At 42.1% G+C, this 21,186-nt stretch overlaps 1 protein-coding gene across 4 annotated transcripts in view; it reads left to right on the top strand.

The window, feature by feature from the left end:
* gk5 (glycerol kinase 5) overlaps positions 1-19,057 on the top strand; it is a 70,294-nt gene extending 51,237 nt beyond the window's left edge. For 3 of the 4 annotated variants that reach the window (XM_038815632.1, XM_038815631.1, XM_038815630.1), the window contains exons 12-17: positions 2,448-2,552; positions 7,129-7,223; positions 13,756-13,859; positions 15,662-15,721; positions 16,100-16,233; positions 17,022-19,057. In XM_038815632.1, the coding sequence (XP_038671560.1) occupies positions 2,448-2,552; positions 7,129-7,223; positions 13,756-13,859; positions 15,662-15,721; positions 16,100-16,233; positions 17,022-17,179 (656 nt within the window). In that variant the 3' untranslated portion in view covers positions 17,180-19,057. Of the gene's footprint in view, positions 1-2,447; positions 2,553-7,128; positions 7,224-13,755; positions 13,860-15,661; positions 15,722-16,099; positions 16,235-17,021 lie in introns of those variants that run through there. The other variant, XR_005462797.1, reaches the window with a different exon arrangement.
* Positions 19,058-21,186: the final 2,129 nt, after the last annotated feature.

The raw sequence follows: 21,186 nt of genomic DNA, 5'->3' as shown, positions 1-21,186 counted from the left end.
GCCAACCGCTCCGGAGCGGGTCTAGCCCCCAACTCCGCACCTTTGGGGAGGCCCGACGCCGGAGTGGTTGGCGCCACTCCCCTACGCCGGGACCCCCCGTCCCGCCGGGTAGGGGAGAATGCCGCCCAAGGTTAGCAAGTAGGTAGATCAAAGTATAGAGTGATCCTGGAAGAAAATGGCTGTCCGAACTGTCATGTTTAAGGAAAATGTTATCAGTCTGAGGCCATCTGTCCATACCTCTGTGGTCCTGATTGTTTTGGGTGAGTTTCAAATACATTTGATTGGATAGTTAACTGTCAATCCTCAATGTGCAACAAAAGTTTTAAATGTTTCATGTTTGAATTTTTGTGTGTGCTATGGAATATGATTTTGTGCTGAATTGAGTCTGGTTCTTACTGGTTTTCTGCTGACTTTCATTTTATCCATATTCTGGACAATGGTGGCTTCATATTGCTATAGTGCTTATTTCGACCTTGAGCTGATTACTGGTACAGCTCATTTCTTAATATGAAATCTGTTCATTAGAACAATAGTCAGTTCATATCGTCAATAAAAATGTTGTATTTATCTTCAACTAGTTTGTGGATGTATCAAGTTCTGTACCTCTGTTTAAGTTGTGTGTTTTGTCATGACCTAAGGTTATGAATACTGAAATCCTTATTTTAAAATGGGTATTAACGACTGGGCTTTAATATTTACATCAAAATAGCCTTTTACCTATCAGAAATAGCTGATTCCCTTCAGTATGCCTGCTGCAAAAGTGCCATTCAGGCACTTAAATGGGCAGTAGCGTGCCTTCCCAGGAGCAAGGACCTGGGGTTGGAAGCTACGTCTGCTGAGAGCTTCTGGCCAATCAGAGTCTGGCGGCTCTTTATTGCATGGCACGGGAGGGGCGGTAATGCAACATCCTGTGGTCCGGTTTCACTGAGGAACTCGGGCCACATGTGAGTGAGGATGGGAGGGAGATCGCGGGTTGGGGCTGCGGGGATTGTAAAGTGGGGTGTGTGGATGCAGTGAACAAGGGGCCACCCTCGGAGGCCTGGAAGTTGGCTTATTACCACCTTCTCGAGAGCAACTATGGATGGGCAATAAATGCAGACCCTGCGTACAGCTCTTGCATCCCAAGAATAAATGCTTCAGAAAAAAACCTGAGAGCAAGGGAAATACTGGCATGGTGGAGCCAGATATTGTCAGCACACATATGGAAGCTCACCTGGTGGTTATGATTGTTGCAACTGAAAAGCAACATGTGAATGAGAAAGAGGAAAAAGCCAAGGGTACATTTTTCATATATTTCAGAGTTTCGGGCCAATGTTTCAGGTCAATAACCTCTTATCAGAGCATTTATTTAATCATTTATCTAGCGTTCCCTCATGCCACTCAACTACTCTGACCTTGATTTCCCCATGGTCTTGTTGTTGTCATTTAGTTTACCATACCAAACATTAGCTGCATTCATATAAATGATGGCCATTGGTACACATATTAAAATAACCATGAGAGCTGAAAGTACTCTTACCACTCCCTGTTGTGTTATATTACTACTCCTGGTAACATGTTAGATTACAGGATTACAGGGGTGTAATATATATGTTGCTCATTTGTCTTGTCGAGTTATACTTAACTTGATGATAAACAGTCAAAGTCTTCCAGTTGATGACAAATTATTTATCGAGTAACAAAATAATATATTTGTGAGTGCTTTACTTTAATACTTTGACTAGTAGTAGAATTAACTAAGATTGAATTAAATTGGGCAGCACGGTGGCCTAGTGGTTAGCACAACCGCCTCACGGCGCTGAGGTCCCAGGTTCGATCCCGGCTCTGGGTCACTGTCTGTGTGGAGTTTGCACATTCTCCCCGTTTCTGCGTGGGTTTCGCCCCCACAACCCAAAAAATGTGCAGAGTAGGTGGATTGGCCACGCTAAATTGCCCCTTAATTGGAAAAAATAATTGGGTAATCTAAATTTAAAAAAAAAAAAGATTGAATTAAATTAACAATGTATATAATACATATATAATACTCTGAGCTGGTCACACTTCTATCCTCTAGCTGCAACACATACAAAGAGAGCGGGAAAACCGATTGAGCTGACTTATATACTCCCTGTTAGTATTGCCCTCTAGTGATCATCTGACTGTACTTTCTAATCATGCATTTACGTATACACTTCCTGTTAGTGTTGCCCTCTAGTGATCATCTGACTTTACTGACTAATCATGCATTTACGTATACACTCCCTGTTAGTGTTGCCCTCTAGTGATCATCTGACTTTACTGACTAATCATGTATTTACAGAGATCACTGCACTCCCGACTACAAGTACTACAAGATTGGAGTGGTGGCCACGCTGACTTTCCGAAACATTGCAAATGTGGGACACCTCAGAATCTGATGTGTACAGAAGTTGAAACATGCTTTCTAATGTCATTGTTTATTAATGCAGGTCTTTATCCATTGATTGGCTGGAAGATTGGATCTGAAATTACATATATAGCTGAAGGAAATGCTTCTGATACGGGTAAAGTGATCCAGTGGGCTCAGCAACTGGGTAAGTACATTTGTTGCTGTGTACGCTTTGTTACTGTCATTGGACAGAAGATTTAATTGCTCTCAAACTTTAGTTGGACTTTATGTAACCTTTTTCTGCATGTTCGTGCTTGGTCGTTGATAGATAGATAGATAGAGAAATACAGAACAGGCCCTTCAGCCCACGATGTTGCGCCGAACTTTTGTCCTAGGTTAATCATAGAATTTTGGACAATTTTGCATGGCCAATCCACCCAACCTGCACATCTGTTGAAACAGTATGAATTAGATGAACAACAATGTTAACCACCTTTTTCAGAAGTAATTACTCCTGTATCGTGTTCCTATATCACAAGATTTATTTTGTGATCAAGTTAAGCCATGTATGCAATAAAAACAGAAACGTCTGAAAAATCTTCATCCGTTGAAAGATCACAGACCTAAAAAGTTAACTCGGTTTCTCTCCCTTCACAGACACTGCCTGACCTGCTGAGTTTCTCTCTCTCTCTCCCCCCCCCCCCCCCCCCCGGCTTTCTCTATTTTTATTTCCTGTTTCCAGCATCCACAGTATTCTGCTTGTCGATTTAAATAACATATGTGTTGGGCAGTGGAACTTCATCTTCCCTTCAGTTCCCGGTTTTGTCATCCAATGTTGTTAGTCATTCCCATTTCTAGTATTGCAAGAGTTAAATGCAGGGCTACGATCCCGTTCCACAGCTTCACTGAGTTTGATCAATTGCAAACATTTTATTTCTTTTAGTTATCACCTTCATTTCCAGGATGTCCTTAAGCAGTGGATTACTTTTACAGTACAGTCAATATCGTGTAGGTACATGTGACAACTTGGCTTTGCACAACTTCCTACAAATGACAAATTGCGGGAGGAAATTTGACATGGATATTGTGAGAATTCCTTTCTTGTCTTCAGGTAGCAGTATGTGATCTTCGGGTAGCAGTATGTGATCATCCAGTTGAGCAGACAGATGGGGCTTCAATCATCCTAAAGACTAAACTACTGACAATGCAGCATTCCCATCAGTATGGTGCTGATTTTGTAGTGGGGCTTGAATGCACAACCGTTTGACTCATGCTTGCTACCAAGTGAGCCAAATGAATACCTGAAGAACATGACTGCTGTGTGTTGACCCCTCAGCTCTGGATCCCTCAGCCACGGTTTTCGACTTCATTTCGACAAAATTTCACCAAAAGCAAGCCTAATTTTTCAAATAATTTCATTATATTTGTACTTCTTCAGACCAAGTATCGTGATTTGTTGCCTTTTCCACGCTGTGAAGCCCCAAAACCAGACACATTTTTCCAACTGTGGTCAAGTTTTAATTTATTTTTTTCCCATTGCCGAATGCCCTACTTCTGCTCCTACACGTTATGGTCTTATGTAGCTTCAGTATTATATGCTGACTTTAATTTCCCATAATCCTTGCCATACAACCTGTGGTAGCATTAATTTTTTTATGCCTTTATCAATTTGCTTCTAACGTATTTTGTATCCTAATCCCCAAATCTCTGTCTTCGCTCATGGGTTGTGTGTTGCTGGAAATGAAGTCCACATGCACCACATTCTTGGCATTTTCCCCATTCGTTATGCTGGTTGCTTCCTTAAAGAGCGCTTGCCTGGTTTGTGAGGCATGGCCTGATTTCTGAATTCCACATTGGCTGCTTCCGATCATTTTCCTGAGGTTATTTAATCATTTAATTGTTAAATATTTTAAGAAAACTCTTCTGTGTCACTTGGATTAGCTCTGTCTTCCTCTTTCAAGCTGGGTATTATATTGGCTACCGTCCAGAACTCTGGCATAAATTCATAGAAACTTACGCCCAGACTGAGGTCAGTGGCCCGTCATGACTGCTGGCTCTTTGAAAGAGTAGCTGTGCTTAGTTCTATGTGTCCCCTTCTTGTCAGTAACCCTGCGAGTTCCTCGTCCTCAAGTAACTGTCCAGCTTCTTTTCTAAAATTATTTATGGGATCGGGTAGATTATCCCAGATCCTGGCAACTGAGCAAAATTATTTTCCTCATCGCCCATCCAAATCTTTTGCCATTGCTTTTGAACCTGCGACCTTTATTTAGTGGACCACTTATTTGAGGATTCTCTCCCACAAACCCCCCACCCCATTCTCTCTCATCACATGTCATCACCTTAAAAAATTTCTTCAAAGACAAAGGCCGTAACATTTCCAGCCTCTACGCTTTCTAATGCCTTTGCTGAGGTCTGGTGCCCAGAATTGTTCATATTCATCCACCTGAAGCCTTACCAGTGATTTATGAAGTTCTAGCACAATCTCTACTTTCATATTCTTTGCCCATATGTGTAAACCCCCATAATACATTTTTAAGCACCTTATCCACATCCTGCCCATATAGAGTCATAGATGTTTACAGCGTGGAAACAGGCCCTTCGGCCCAGCTTGTCCATGCCACCCAGTTTCTATCACTAAGCTAGTCCCACTTGCTCACATTTGGCCCGTATCCCTCTATACCCAACCTGTCCATGTAACTATCTAACTGTTTGTTTTTTTAAAAGACAAAATTATTCCCGCCTCTACCATTTGTTACAGTCCCAATGATATAATTGGATGGGCAGATCAGCAAATGGAACCCTGGCTCAAAAGGACTGCCAATTGGCTTTTAACAATAAAAAACATTTATTAAGTTTGACTATAATGCAATACTCTTTCACTACAATACAATACTCCTTCAATCACCTTTATCATCACAAATACACGCCGGTTTCAAGCGTAAGACATGATAACGCAGGTTACACAATATATTTTATGCTGCAATGTTCTCAATAAACACACAGTCCCTGTAACCCAACAGACTAACTGTGGTCCGACAACACCCCACTCTGAAACCCAGTGCCACAGTGGAGATGCCACTTGAATCAATCTTCTGTGGATTTCTCTTCAAATTCCCCCAGATGATTAAGTGTTTCCAAACTCCCCTCTCAAAAAGACACGCTTTAAAATATTGTTCGAAACAATGCTTTCCCTCAGCTGTTTTCATCATGGATCTGCTTTGAAGTTTCCAACTTCCTTTCAAACAAGGATTTCTTTCAGGTGTTTTAGCAAGCATCTGCCTGCAGGTTTTCCTGTTCAGTATTCCTTTGCCATGAATTGCCACATGCATCCAAACCTCTACACGAAGACTGAGTTACTCCGTCCAAAGGCTGGAAATAAGCACACTAAACCTTATGATTGCTTCCTCTAACCAACTTCATCCAGTGTACCCTTTTCAGGTCTGCCTTTAACTTCAGTGAACAGTAGCCTGTCCTAATTCCCATTCCTCTTGGTTCCTATAGCTGGAGGTTCTTGGATGCTTCTCTTCATTCTGAAGTGTCCAGAAATAACTCTCCTTTAGTTCCTCTGGAATTTGTTTTCATCCCCATCTCTTTCCTGCCTCTATCAGAGCTGTTCACTAGCTCCAACAGACTGGATCCAGTTAAATACTAAAACTCAATCTTCTCCCTAAAAGTGGCCCCTGGTTGCTAAGCAATTCTCCGCACCTTTAGGGGCCAAGCCCTCGCATTGAGGGGCTAGGCCCGCACCGGAGTGGCTCCACCAGCCGGCGCGAATGGCCTTTGGCGCCCCGCCAGCCGGGGCCTAAAGGCCTTCGCCGGCCGGCGGAAGTCTGCGCATCCACCGGTGCGTCAGCGGCTGCGCAAGGGAGGGGGTCTCTTCCACCCCCGTCATGGTGAAGGCCATGGCGGGGCGGAAGAAAAAGAGTGCCCCCACGACGCAGGCCCGCCCGCCAATTGGTGGGCCCCGATTGCGGGCCGGGCCACCGTGATCTCGGGGGGGGGGGGGGGGGGGGGGGGAGAATTCGGGACACGGCGGGGGCAGGATTGACGCCGGCCCCGGGTGATTGGGTCGGAGAATTCCGCCCCCTTTGTTTAACATGAATCTAACTAGAGTTTACCCTTCCTCACACAGGAATACTTAAATTCACTTTGATCAATATCTTATTTCTAATATCCAGCAATACAAACACAATTACATCTCGACACATTTAATTTGATCATAGCTGATCTGTACTTCAATTCCATTGAGATGCCTTTGCTCCATACCATAGAATTCTGAGTGCAGAAGGAGGCCATTCGATCCATCTACCCTCTGAAAGAGCACCCTATGTAGGCCACTCCCCCACACTATCCCCATAACCCCATATCCCACCTAACCTGCACATCTTTGGACTGTGGGAGGAAACCCACACAGACAGAGGGGGAAAGTGCAAACTCCACACAGTCACCCAAGGCCGGAATTGAACCTGTGTCCCTGACGAGGTGAGGCAGCCGTGCGAACCACTGTGCAGCTCTTGCATAACCAAAATCTCAGTCTTGACATTTCCAATTATCCAGGCCATAGCAGTTTTTTGTCGTTATCCTAACTGAGTAAGTCTATTATAATTAGATTTTTTTTTTTGTTCTGGGCCTGTAAATCTGTGTAACTTGATTTTCATTCTGTGATCCACATATTTTCCCAGTCACTCAAGACTGGGTTCCAGACTGAATGAAATGACAAGTTTTCAACTTACTCAGCCACCCAATCCACTCCCCTTCATTAGTCCTTCATATATTTCCAGGTTTATTCGAAGATGTTGCTGAAACGGAAAAGATGGCACAGGAAGTGCAAAATTCAGATGGCGTATATTTTGTCCCATCTTTCAGTGGATTGCAGGTAAATGTCCGCAACAGATGTTGTACCTTTTTTTCCCCCTGACAACAATGGCAACATATTTGTGATTAATTTAAAGTACTGAACAATAGCACCTCTTGGGTGAGTATGGCACTTGCGCTTAAACAAAAATCTAATGGCTGATTGTAGAAAGTAAATAATCTTTTCTAGTGCATTTGAGGGTAGCAATACCGTAATATCTTTTAGCTCGTGGGCTTTATACACCCAGTTCCCTCGATTTCAATGTATTCAGCTGGATCATGGGTGTTAAACTTGGCTGATTCTGCCTTCCTCAATCCTTTGCTCTCTTTGTTTGATTAGTGTGGTGAAAACCAGATGCCAACAGAAACGAATACACGTTCTGACACACTGCAATGCAGTACATTGATGCATCAACACTGCCTACCCTGCATTGCTTTTATATAAAGCTGCAGTAGCCCCAGCCTGATTAATGTAATGTAGTTTCAGGTGGCAAGCAACGTTTGGAGCAACTTTCTCTTTATTTGTGAAGTTGTTTAAATGTACAATTACACCGACTATTAAAGTTCCAGTATTTTTAGTACTGTGTAGGGTAAGGAACGTACTGATATTAAGTCCTGCTCCTTCAAGTTGCACTTTTAACTGTAACTAATATAGTATTAAATGTAACAGCTAATAATCTGTACATAATGTTGATTTAGAGGCACAACACTTTGCAGATCTAAAGTTCATTAGTCTGATTAGTTCATTAGCCACGGGAACGGAGAATTCTGCCCAACTTATTTTAGATCGCAACTTTGTAAAGCTTGGGGATTTTGAGGTGACCAGGTGAGGAGGGTGCGGCGAAGAGGTTTGAGAAACCATGGGGGGTGGGGGGGAAAGAACTTGGAGGTGAGGGACATTTTGGAGGGATTGCAGGTGAGGGCTGGTAACCTCCCCTGGGCCTGTTGAGGTGCCAGTCCACAGATATGCAGGTCAGGTGGATTGGCCATGCTAAATGGGATACAATCTCTGACTAAAAGGACAATCTTTTAAAACAGAAACGAGGAGGAATTTCTTCAGCCAGAGGGTGGTGAATCTGTGGAACTCATTGCCGTAGGAGGCTGTTGAGGCCAAATCATTTGAGTGTCTTTAAGACCGAGATAGATAGTTCTTGATTAATAAGGGGATCAGGGGTTATGGGCAGAATGCATGAGAATGGGGATGAGAAAAATATCAGCCATGATTGAATGGCGGAGCAGGCCCGATGGGCCGAGTGAGCTAATTCTGCTCCTATGCCTTATGGTCTTGTATCTTAAATTGCCCCTTAGTGTCTAAAGATATGCAGGTAAGGTGGTTTGGCCGCATTATCAATGCGTGGGGTTACATGGATAGGGTGGGATTGTGGGTAAGGTAGAGTGTTCTTTCAGAAGGTCAGTGCAGACTCGATGAGCCAAATAGCCGCTTCCTGTACTGGGGGGATTCTCGCCTTCAGCTCATGCAAGAAAGCCTACCAGGCCAGACACTTGGTGTGAGCCTTTCCCTCCAGTGGTCAGTGGGATGAGGCTGATAAATGGGCTTTAATTACACTCTTAAGGGTCTCAATGGCTCACTGGCTGGCAGACCCCTGACGCCTCTCCCATTGATAAAATGATGGTGGGGGCAGGGCTAGGTGGTGGCCAGGCCACCATCTAGATTTTACATGTGTAGCACTAAAAATGTTTAATGTTCCTGGCCTCTGAGATTGTAATTTTCATCTCATAGAAGAAATCATAAACCCTAGTTATTTGTTGAAAGAACAAAGCCATAGATTTGGTTTCCTCCCACAACCCAAAGATGTGCAGATTAGGTGGAGTGGCCATGCTAAATTGCCCCTTGGTGTATAAAAGGTTCGGTGGGGTTACTGAGTTACAGGGACAGGGTGGAAGCGTGGGCCTAAGTAGGGTACTCTTTCCAAGGACTGGTGCAGTCTTAATGGATGAAATGGCCCCCTTCTGCACTTTGAATTCTGTGATTCACATTTAAAGCGAAACCACTTTTTACTATACAAGAGTCAAACAAGACAAAAGTTAAATATTCTATTCGTTAGTCACCGATACTGTAAATCCAGAATCCACATAAGTTGATCATGAATTAACATGCTAGACACAGTCAATTGTAAATAAGAAATCACATATTAAGTCAGATCTTAAGAATTGGCTTGGTTGTCTACTCAGCACATAGATCATCGATCTCGATCACAAAAGTCGTTCAAAGTTCTGGCCTGAATCTTTCGCGTGTTGGGCATGTGCACTCAGCAGGCCCGGAAGGGCATGCAAAATGCACTTCCGGCCTCGAGTGACCCTGGAATGCGATTTCATCCTGGCCAATTACCAAGGCAGCCAGCGTGTGAATCGCACGCTAGGGAAGGCTCGGCACTGCCGTGGAGGGTGGGAAAAGGGCGAGCGCAGAGAAAGGAGAGGGTACAGGCTTCACTTCTAATAGACTCCATCAGGGAGACGGCTCCTGCGGAGCTATCTGGGGGAACTGCAGATCTGTTTGGAAAAGATTAAGTTACAATGGAAAAATGCTGCAAAAGAGTGTTTAGGCAGCGCATTCAAACACAAACTTTTATCCCCAGACACCTTTTAAAATATTATTTCAACCCTGGAATGCCCACCAACCATAAAACAGATGGGCCATGTAAAATTGAGAGCGACTAGCCCCTTAATGGGCTAAGTTGCTTGCTCGATTGTCAGCGGGCACACTTCTGATTCTCGCACGCCCGCCGACCGAAATATCGCGTGGCTGATTTCAAGCACTTCCGGATTGGGTGCGAGCCCGCCCAAGCAACGTGTCATTCTGGCCTCTGTCTTCCTCACATTTTGGCTCCTCTGCTAGGATTTAGTCTGATCTTCCACCAACAACAGCACACGATCAACCACAGGCATGATCTTCACCAAAAGAGGCAGAACCTCTTTTACGAGAGTCTGGAAGGCATCAGTTTTCCAATGTTTATCTGCAAGTAACAGAAACAGCTGCAGTAACTATATTTTCCTACTCTACGTTCCTGGATCTAACCTCCAGTCTCTTCAATCTGCTTGTACTACACCACTGGAGTCTTTATCTGAGCTCCAGTAGCTCACTGCCCGTTTATAGGTTTCAGTCTACACAGACATTTTGGCTTCCAGTGTCAGTTTTGGTCTTGGGCCTGGATTTTCGCCACACTGAGAGGTTTTCCATTTTTTTGCAAATATCCCAGAGATGGCGAGAAAATCTAAGTCTCGTAAAGAACCCGCCATTTCCCATCTTCGTGGGTGAGGGACCAGAGCCAGGCTAGGGTTTGCACATGTGGGGTTTCCAGAGACAGCTGGCCATTTATATCAACAGCTGCCGCCATTGCGGAATCTGAAGTGTGCAGAATGGAACAGGTGAAAGGAGGTCTGGACTTAGTGGATTCTTGTGGATACCCCTTGGAGAGGTAAGGTACCTCCTTGGAACGGGTCCCAAGGCACCCTTGGAAGAAGTAAGGCACCCTTTGGGATTTTTAGAAGTGAACACGATCATGCACTTTTTACATGCACACCCATTGGAACTCTCGAGCTGTAAAAGAATTGTCCAGTTGTCAAGGAACTGTTCAGCTGTCCAAGAAACATTAAGGAGCTGTCCAGCTGTCAAATCTGTCAAGGATGTGTCAAACCTGTCAAAGCTAACCGCGAAATGCCAAAGCATTCAAGGAGCTATCCAAGGACACTAGGTGAGTTGGCATGGAAGGGAGTTAGAGTAAGGGTAGGCGGAGATAGGTGGGGGTGCAAGGTTTGCATGGATGGAGCATAGGGAGTATGTGAGGGCTGGAGGGATGTTTTTGTTGTATTTTTAATTTCAAAACTGCCGAAACACAGAGGCAGGCCTTGCTTCCAGCCCACCTCTGGCAGCGAGGTCTCTTACCCTGACTCATTTTCAGCCCAAGGCTCCAACCATATAAATACAGTGGCTATAAGAGAAGGTCAGAGGCTAGAAATCCTGCGGCAAGTGACTCACCACCTGACTCCCAAAACCTGTCCACCATCTACAAAGCACAAGTCAGGAGTGTGATGGAATACTCTGGCCTCGTCTGGATGAGTACAGCTGCAAATTACTGAAGAAGCTAAGCACCATCCAGGACAAAGCAGCCCGCTTGATTGGTACCCCACCCACAAACATTCACTCCCTCTAGTGGCAGCAGTGTCTACATGGTGCACTGCAGGGACCCACAAAGGCTCTTTCGGCAGCACCTTCCAAACCCATGACCGCCACCAACCAGAAGAACAAGAGTGGCAGACACTTGGGAACACTTCCGCCTGGAAGTTCCCCTCCAAACCACTCGCCATATTTAATTATTTCATTGTTGCTGGGTCAATTTGGGATGGGCAATTAATGCTGGCCTCGCCAGCAATGCTCACATCACATGAATACATTTTTAAAACAATCACGTCCCACACTCTCCCTAAACCCTAATGCCTCTCCACCTCTTGTTAAGACCCTCCTTGAAGTTCATCACTTTGACCAAGCTATCTATTACTATTTCCCACTATATTCCAACACCCATCTATTTTACACTTCTATAATGCCCACCGGAGTGCTTTTCTATGTTAAGAGCTGCTATACAAATGCCAGTTGTAATTCCCTCTTGTACGTATAGAGAGATTTAAGTATATTAATAAAAATATTGACAAATTTTATTGCAAGCAAATCTGCATTTGATTTGCTAACAAATCCTTAAAAGAATAAAAGCCAGTCATTTTAAATGTCTATGATAAACTACCACAGACACACAGTTCTTGATCATATAAGTTTTGAAAATATAGGATGGAGACACTTTATGTTTTAAAAAAAACACCCCAAAGAAACATTACCATCTCGGGGCCTAAATGAAAGACATAAGTAAAAGTTCTGAGTACTTCTGAACTGCAGGTGGAAATTTGCCAGCCCATTCGCAGCCTAGAGTCTCTTCATCAAGCAACACTTACTGAAGTTTACTGAGAGCTTTGTGATCTCAACAAGTAATTGCAATCAGTACCTGGCATTGCCTACTTAGAGCAGTGATCATAAATGCACAACCAGGTTAGCAGCTTAATATCCAGACCTAAATATACCTGTAAGCAATGTCATGCTATTGGAGAGAATTTTTATATTTTGAGGGCTGAGTAAAGCTGCACTATGCAAACTAGGCATTTAATTTGCCTCATCTCTTATAATGGAATAGTTAGCACTTCTTGCTGATCGCCAGACTAGAATCCACCTCAATGTACATGTCAAATAGATGCTGACACTTAGTTATTACTTCCCCATCAACATCACCCATGGCTTGGCTTTTCTGCTCACTTTGATGAATAGTCTGCTGACCCTCACAATGTCCCTTAGCAATGGTAAATTTTAGTCCTTGCTGGCATAATCAAACTGGTTAATGGTTGACTTGTTTGAGCTGCATTTTTGAGTTGCAAAAGATGACAATACGAAAAGTCACACCAGTTTTACTTGCCCCAGCGGCAAAGAATTTCAATAACAGCCATATATTAAATAGCGGTATCATTTTGTGGGCGTGCTGCAGGCGGAATTCTGATTCCTCTCCACTGTTATTCCATTGGCCCAATTTTCCATCATTGTATCTGATGTGAAATTGAAATCCATTTTATATGTTAACTCTCCTTGAGTCTATAACCTGAAACAACTGTGTAATTTAGGCAAGAGTATTCCACAATTTTAATCCATCTAGTGCTTTCAATTTTAACTCCTCATTTTTAACCCTATTTTATATCTATTGTACAGAATTTATACAATTCCATCGGTTACAGTGCTATCTTTGTTGCATGTCTACTGGATCTAGTCTTCAACTTTTTCTTTATTCCTCCTCTAACTTTCCCGCTTTGGAAGAAGTGAATCCAAAAGTGCCAAGAGCCCGCCTGTTCAACAATTGACTATTTGTAATGCATGAGATAGACACCATCAGTCTGCTATTTGATGATTGGGGGCATAACAGCCATCTGGTTTGATGTCCACATATATGCACGCCACCAGTGGAACTAGATATTGAAAAGCAGTAAAAACCCTACTGTATTTTTCCCTTCCCTTTCCCCGCATGTGAATACTGAGTCTGTTGTGCTGACCCAAATGTTGTCCCGGCTGAGCTTGACACAGACTGTGGTCAGCTTTGCGGCCCAGCTCGCATTGTGTGACTCTGTGTCACATCTTGTAACGTATTTACCGGCTAACTTAATGTCGAACACTGCTTTGCAGTTTATACTACCACTCAAACATGTACACACAACTAGTTATGAACTAATTGCTGAGGACTATTTAATTTGCAGATTGTCTATAAATTAAATCGCCTTTAATTCTCTTGGGGCACCTTTATTCAGAAGAATGCATAACATTTTAAACTGACCCACCCTGAAATGACAACTTTTACAAAAAGGACATAACTTTCCTCCTTTCTTTTACGCTGCCTCTCACTGTCCTCTGTAAGTCATGTCTTTTTTAAAAATTTGATAACCCAAAATACTTTATGTACACAGTGTGGAAATATATATTGAAATAAAAATGTTTTTTGTTTGGTCAGGCTCCACTAAATGATCCTAATGCTTGTGCGTCATTTATGGGACTGAAACCTTCAACGACCAAAATTCATCTAGTACGAGCAATACTGGAATCCATAGCCTTCAGGTGTGTGACTAAGAAACAATACATGTATTTGTTTGGATGTTATAATGGGCACTAAAATTAGGGAAATTATACTATTCCTGTATCCAGCCAATCTGCTATTTGCCTATAGTGTATATTAACGGAATTTAGAGGAGGTGTTAGACCTACTGAAGCATTGTATTATGGTGAACTACATTTCTGGGAAGGCAAGTAGTCCAGTAGGAGTATACACCTGCCCACCACTCAGTGAGGACCAGTGATTGTTATAGCAAGTTCCTGTGGTTCTGACAGCCATGCTTTCCTAAAGGAGAATTGTTAGGTACCTGAGAAGAGCAACAAAATGGGTAAAAGTAAATAAATCTTAGCAATAGCTCTGTGGAAGCCCATAATGTAAAATCAGTGCACTTCAGTAAGATTGCCATGACTCCTCCTTTGTGTAGGTGTATTTTTTTTTAAAAGATTTCCTGTGCATCCCACTCTTTCAATTCTGCCATTGACACTAGACAGGGTGACTCATCTTCATCCCACAGAATTCACAGGGGAGGTTGGCATTTGTGGGTGTGAACTCATGTCAGCGCACTTTGTAGATCATTTGCCACAATTTGGGGTTTCTGTATAAATTTCCTCTTGCTGATTTTGCAGAATTCATGCAAGCAAACCCTGTCCTCCGCCATCTATTAATTTTCTAAAACTTTCCCTTGTCGACTTCATAATTGAAAGTATTTCCCCCCCACTAATCCTGCTTGCAATAATCTGCTCGCTGAATTTAATACCATCTTTTCTGACAGTCACTTGATAGCAATTTTAAAGATCACAACAGTTTTTTTAAATAAATTTAAAATATCCAATTCAGTTTTTCCAATTAAGGGGCAATTTAGTGTGGCCAATCCACCTAACCTGCACATCTTTGGGTTGTGGGGGTGAAACCCACGCACACACGGGGAGAATATGCAGACTCCGCACAGACAGTGACCCAAGCCGGAATCGAACCTGGGACCCTGGAGCTGTGAAGCAATTGTGCTATCCACAATGCTACCGTGCTGCCCAAAGATCACAACAGTTAATGAAACATAAAAGGTTCACCAAAAATGAAGTGTCGAATACAACCAAATCCAATTGTTACCCAATTATTAACACTAACTCATAGATCATCATGGAATTTACAGTGCAGAAGGAGGCCATTCGGCCCATCGAGTCTGCACCGGCTCTTGAAAGAGCACCCCACCCAAGTCCACACCTCCACCCTATCCCCAAAACCCAGTAACCCCACCCGACACAAAGAGCGTTACATTAAGAATCATCTTTATTCGTGTCACAAGTAGGCTTGCATTAACACTGCAATGATGTTACTGTGAAAATCCCCTAGTCGCCACACTCCGGCGCCTGTTCGAGTACACTGAGGGAGAATTCAGAATGTCCCAAAGCATCTAACAAGCACATAATTCGGCAATTGTGGGAGGAAACCAGAGCACTGGGAGGAAACCCTCCAGACGCCGCAGAGACAATGACCTAAGCCGGGAATCGAACACGGGTCCCTGGCGCTGTGAAGCAACAATGCTAATCACTATGCGACCATGTGCTCACGTTATTCAATACTAGCTTTTAAATCACCTGAAATCTGAATCTCCTGCTTTTAATAGGTTCTGGTGATAACCTGAGTGAATGTGCAGCCTGAGCAGCAGAATCGCCTGAAGTCCAAATCAAAATGAACAAAGTCCATAAATTTGCAACATTTGTACCTGTGCACTAAAGTGCATGGAATTCTCTCCTTTTACCTTGTATTTTAATAATATTATTGACAATTTATTCTTTGTTTAATTTAGGAACAAACAGCTTTATGACACAATGCTGAAAGAAATCGACATTCCAATTACAAGCATCAGGTCGGTATTACTGAACATCGGAGCACTGGTTTACAGTGTGTATTCTGCACAATTGAAATGCTGCGTTTTGTAATTGACCGGTGAAACTTGCAGGTAGCAATGGAGGAAATTTTAAGTGGAGTAAAAAAATAGAAACTGCTGGAAAAACTCAGCTGGTCCAGAGCATCTATGGAGAGAGAAAAAAACAGGAATTAGCGTTTTGAGTCCCATATGATTTTTCTTCTGGAAATTTTCAGCTTTTGCTTTAAAAATGTTGAATAGATTGTTCTTTTTTTGTTGGTATAGCTGGTGGTTAGTTGAATTTTACCTGACGAAAGATGGATTCTGGTAACCTGTTCATGTCCTTGGTGCTGACTAACTGTTTTTTGCTGTGCACAGGGCAGATGGAGGGATATGCAACAATCATTTTGTCATGCAGCTCACCACAGATCTGCTCATCTGTGATATTGAGAAGCCTAAACGTGTGGACATGTCCAGTCTAGGGGCAGCCTTTTTAGCTGGCCTTGCAATTGGTATGTCGAATAATGAATTTTATCATCTACAATTTTGTCATATAAAATGTCAATTATTTCAGAAATCCAAATTTTATTTAGGCAATGGCCTTCTGCTGTCAATTGTTGATGTGTCTGCAAAGTTTGACTGATATATTTGACTGTTAGAGGAATTCCATAACATTTGAAAACAAACGTCATTAAACTGAATAAGTATCTGGTCACTCCACTTAAATTTAATTACTTTCATGTTTTGCTGCCTCCTCTCTACTTTTAATCTATTGACTTTCTTCAGAGTCATTATCTCCTTTCTAAGTCATGTACTCAGGCAATAGCTGGTGCACTTTTTCCAGATCTCTATTAACATAAGTCTAGACTGAATATGCATGAGAATCATTTCAACCTAATTTCCTTTTCATTCCAATAATAATGCTCTTGATCCTCACTCTGACATCTACCACCTTGATGAGACAAAAATCATAGACTGTGGGGAATCATGGAGACAAATTAATCACTATCGAGCATAAAAGCAAGACAATGAGAATGCCGGAGATCTGAAATAAAAAATCTAAGTGCTGGAAAATCTCAGCTAGCCTAGCAGCATCTGTAACGAAACAGTTAATGCGTTTTAGTCCACAAAGACTTTTTGAGGTAAAGTTTCAAAGAAGGGTCATATTGGACTTATTGAAACATCTCTTGCTACTCTACTTTAAAAGCTTGCGAGATCTGTGTACTGTGGTTTAATAATGAAGCACACAGACATTTGTATCCATGTTAATAAGGTAAAGAAATGTTTAATTTTGTTGCAGGGTACTGGGACAGCAGGGAAGAATTGAAGACCATTAGATCTGTGGAAAAGATTTTCAAACCACACGCTGTGTTGCATAACTATAAACCCACCTTAGAGAACTGGGAATTGGCTGTAAGACGATCCATGCACTGGTACAATAAAACAAAGCAGGAGTGAATTTTTACTTGAACAATATACAGCACTGACAAATTTTCTTCAATAAATGTTCCAAGTGTACATGTTTGTAATTGACTCCCTGAGATAAGTTTAAATGATTTATCCGGAGGGAAAATATAGGATACTGTGAGCCCTGTATCATTTTTCTTCTATTAGCCATAGCTGTGGAAACATTTTCTGGTATAAAACCATTAGTGCCTGCAGTAATGTATATTGAAATAATTGAGATTTCAAGATCATCTAAATTTTCAAATCCCTCCTGCCACCATTTGTCATTGCAAGCTAGCTTGCACCTAAAAGGATGCAGTCCAAATAAATGATACGTGCTGAACTTTGAACCTGTGGCCATTCGGTTGGAAGCCAGGTGCACTACTGCTGTGCATATAGGCTGCTTTGGTCATTGTAACTTCTGGTACAGAAAGGAGTTTTGAAAGCATTCCCGACTTGCAGCCGGGTCATGAAACTGCATTGCAGAATTAGGAAACCACTCTATTCCAATTTGCATCGAAATCAATGAAAAAGAAAAGTGTGTGTATTTCTGTAATTGATGATCAATTAATTACAACTGAGACATTGCTTCACAAGTCCTTCAGTGGCTGGAAGGGAAGTTGTAACGTCCTTGTATTGCAAAAGGCACTAAATAAGTCGTCGTGCTTGTTGGGAAACATGTCATATTTCTACCTCTTAAATATTTTAATCTGGAATAAATTAACTATGTGCTTTATTATTGCTATCTGAACTATAAAATATTTGCAAAATGGCACTTTAAGAATTACCAATGTGTGCCTTATTTGATGTATTATTATAGTTGCTTGTATAGAGGTGCAGGCTTATCTCCCATTTCAAATTGTAAAATCTACAGGTGGCCTGGTGGTGCAGTGGTTAGCACTGTGCCAAGGACCCGGGTTCGATTCCGGGTCACGTCCGTGTTGAGTTTTCACATTCTCCCATGTCTGCGTGGGTCTCAACCCATAGATGTGCAGGGTAGGTGGATTGGCCAAACTTTTTTGTCCCTGAATTAAAAACTACTGTAAAATCTAGATAAAACTAAACAAAGAGAAATATTATGAAGGCTTAAAAAATTGTTTTCACATAGTTTCACTGTAGTACTTGAGGAAATATTGAAGATACTTGATTTTTTTTTATTGTTCAAGTTACAAATATCAGATTTTAGACTGGTTAAGTCATCTTCAAAACAGTTGAACTCTAGTGACCTACTGAGGCGGGCATTGTAATGGGCCTACGTGATTACAGAGCTTAATTTTATAGTTTAATTTTCCTGGGGTTAGGAAACTTGTTTGAATGACTTAACTATTTCCTCTTGTTCCTGTTACACTAAACATTTTCAGTGTATGTATGGCCTATACCTCACAGTAAGGTGGATTTCAGTTCAATTACAGTCGGTACATTCCAGTCAAGCCTGTGCTGCCTCTTCACTGTGGTCATGTATATGCTTCCAGTAATAAGTCATGTGTAGCAGCAGAGTAGTAAACTGCTGTTTAATGGAACGATAGGACGTAGATTTCCAATCTTATTCTTATTGTGCTTGATCGCATTCCTTCCATCGGGCAATGCTCAGTGAAAATTAAGTAACTTTTTCTCAAATTGATGACCAGAGGAGAATCATTCTGGGCTGCTCTAGTGCATCTGGTTCAAAAACACCATCGGAGGCCCCCAAACAACCTGCCTACGTAGTCTCTGTTGGGGAGAAAAATTCTTATTTATTTTTCTTCTTCCGGCCTCTCTGCACCACATGTTTTAAGAAGTAGAAAGGATAATTTTCACCTATTCCAATGACTTAAACTAAAAGTGTAATGTGTTTGTCTGAGCTGATGTGCAATGGTAATAAACAGTTCTAACCACGATAATGGTGCTATCTCTCTCTCTCTCAGGTCTTTTTATTGTGGTTTTCCTGTTCCGAAACTGCTAATAGGATATAAGAATGTAAAATATGTTCTCGGATGATTGGGAATTGTTACCAACGACACATCATTTCCATTCATGACATTATTTTCTAGTACACCAGGTCAAAAATAAATGCGGCAAAGTTGCTTCTGCAATTTGTAAACATAAAATGCATAAGATTTCCATCCTTTTTAGTAAGATTTATACCAGTATTTTATCAATATGTACATTAAAATTAATATGTCCTTGTTCAATTGCACATCTAATTCACACACATGGAGCATTTTAGTTTCAGAAACTGAATCTGAACTGTGATCAGTTGATTTACTAGAAATGTGCTGGAGAGCAAATAAGGATTTGACCATTTTAAATTTAAACTGAAGCACATCATTTGTTTGGATCCACTATGAGTGACTTTCAAAACCCTATGCAATCTAGTCTGGATTTTTCTTTTCATCCATCAAGAATGCGATTTTCGACTATCATTGTTCAATAGATAAGTAATGCTTCCTGCCCAGATATTTTTGTTTAATGGACATTAATGTGTAAATAAAAGGTTGCATTGAATATTTTCAAAAATTAAAAGAATAATTTAAAAATTCAACTACAATATGAATGTTGTGTATCTGTGTCATTCTGTCCTTAGAAGTTGAAGTTTGTAATTAATAAATTTCTTTTGTGGGAAGGTAAAAGCAAAAGGTGAGTGGATGGCACAGTGGTTAGCACTGCTGCCTCCGAGTGCCAGGATACGGGTTCAATTTCGACCTCGGGTGACTGTGTGGAGTTTGTATGTTCTCCCCGTGTCTGTATGGGTTTCCTGCGGGTGCTCCGGTTTCCTCCCACAGTCCAAAGATGTGCGGGTTAGGCGGATTGGCCATGATTTATTGCCCCTTGGTGTCCTGGAATGTGCAGGTTAGATTATGGGATTAAGGTGATAGGGAAAGTAAATGGGCACAGTGCTCATTCGAAGGGTAGGTGCAAACTCTGGTCGAATAGCTTCCTTCTGCACTGTAGGGATTCTATGATTCACAACAATTAAGTACTATATTAGTAAACTAGACAAACTGTTGCATTAGGATGTAGTTACTGAAACAGTTAGCAGGTACCACAGAATGCAAAGGATTGCATTGGTGCAATGACAATAATCTCTCCCTCAGTATCAACAAAATGAAGGAGATTCGTAGGCAGCATGATAGCACAAGTGAATGGCACTGTGGCTTCACAGCACCAGGGTCCCAGGTTTGATTCCCCGCTGGGTCACTCTGTGCGGAGTCTGCACATTCTCCCCGTGTCTGCGTAGGTTTCCTCTGGGTACTCCGGTTTCCTCTCTGTCCAAAGACGTGCAGGTCAGGTGGATTGACCATGCTAATGTTCAAAAAAAGGTTAGGAGGGGTTTATAGGTTTACGGGATAGGGTGGAAGTGAGGGCTTAAGTGGGTCAGTGCAGACTCGATGGGTCGAATGGCCTCCTGCACTGTACGTTCTATGTACTATTGTCATCAACTTCAGGAAGTGTAGAGAACATGCCCCTGCCTACATCAATGGGAACGAATTATAAAGGAGCGAGAGCTTCAAATTTTTAGGTGTCCAGATTACCACCAACTTGTCTTGGTCCCCCATCCCCCCCCATGTGACACTATAGTTAAGAGAGCCCACCAACGACTCTACTTTCTCAGAAGTCTAAGGAAATTTGGCATGTTGACTCTCACCAACTTTTACAGATGCACCATTGAAAGCATTCTTTCTGGTTGCATCACAGCTTGGTATGGTTCCTGCTCTTCCCAAGACTGCAGGAAACTACAAAAGGTGGTGAATGTGGTCCAGTCCATCACGCAAACCAGTCTCCCATCCATTGACTCTGTTTATAATTCCCGCTGCCTCGGGAAAGGCAACCAGCATAATTGAGAAGCACACGTGTTCCGGGCATACTCTCTCCCACCTTCTTCCATCAGGAAAAAGATACAAAATTTTGAGGTCACGTACCAACCGACTCAAGAACAGTTTTTTCCCTGCTCCCATCAGACTTTTGAATGGACCTACCTTGTATTAAGTTGAATCTTTTCTCCACACCCTAGCTATGACTAACATTACATTCTGTAATTC

This window comes from Scyliorhinus canicula, chromosome 13, assembly GCF_902713615.1.
Source record: "Scyliorhinus canicula chromosome 13, sScyCan1.1, whole genome shotgun sequence".
NCBI lineage: Eukaryota > Metazoa > Chordata > Chondrichthyes > Carcharhiniformes > Scyliorhinidae > Scyliorhinus > Scyliorhinus canicula.
This window is presented reverse-complemented; position numbering and strand designations above follow the sequence as displayed.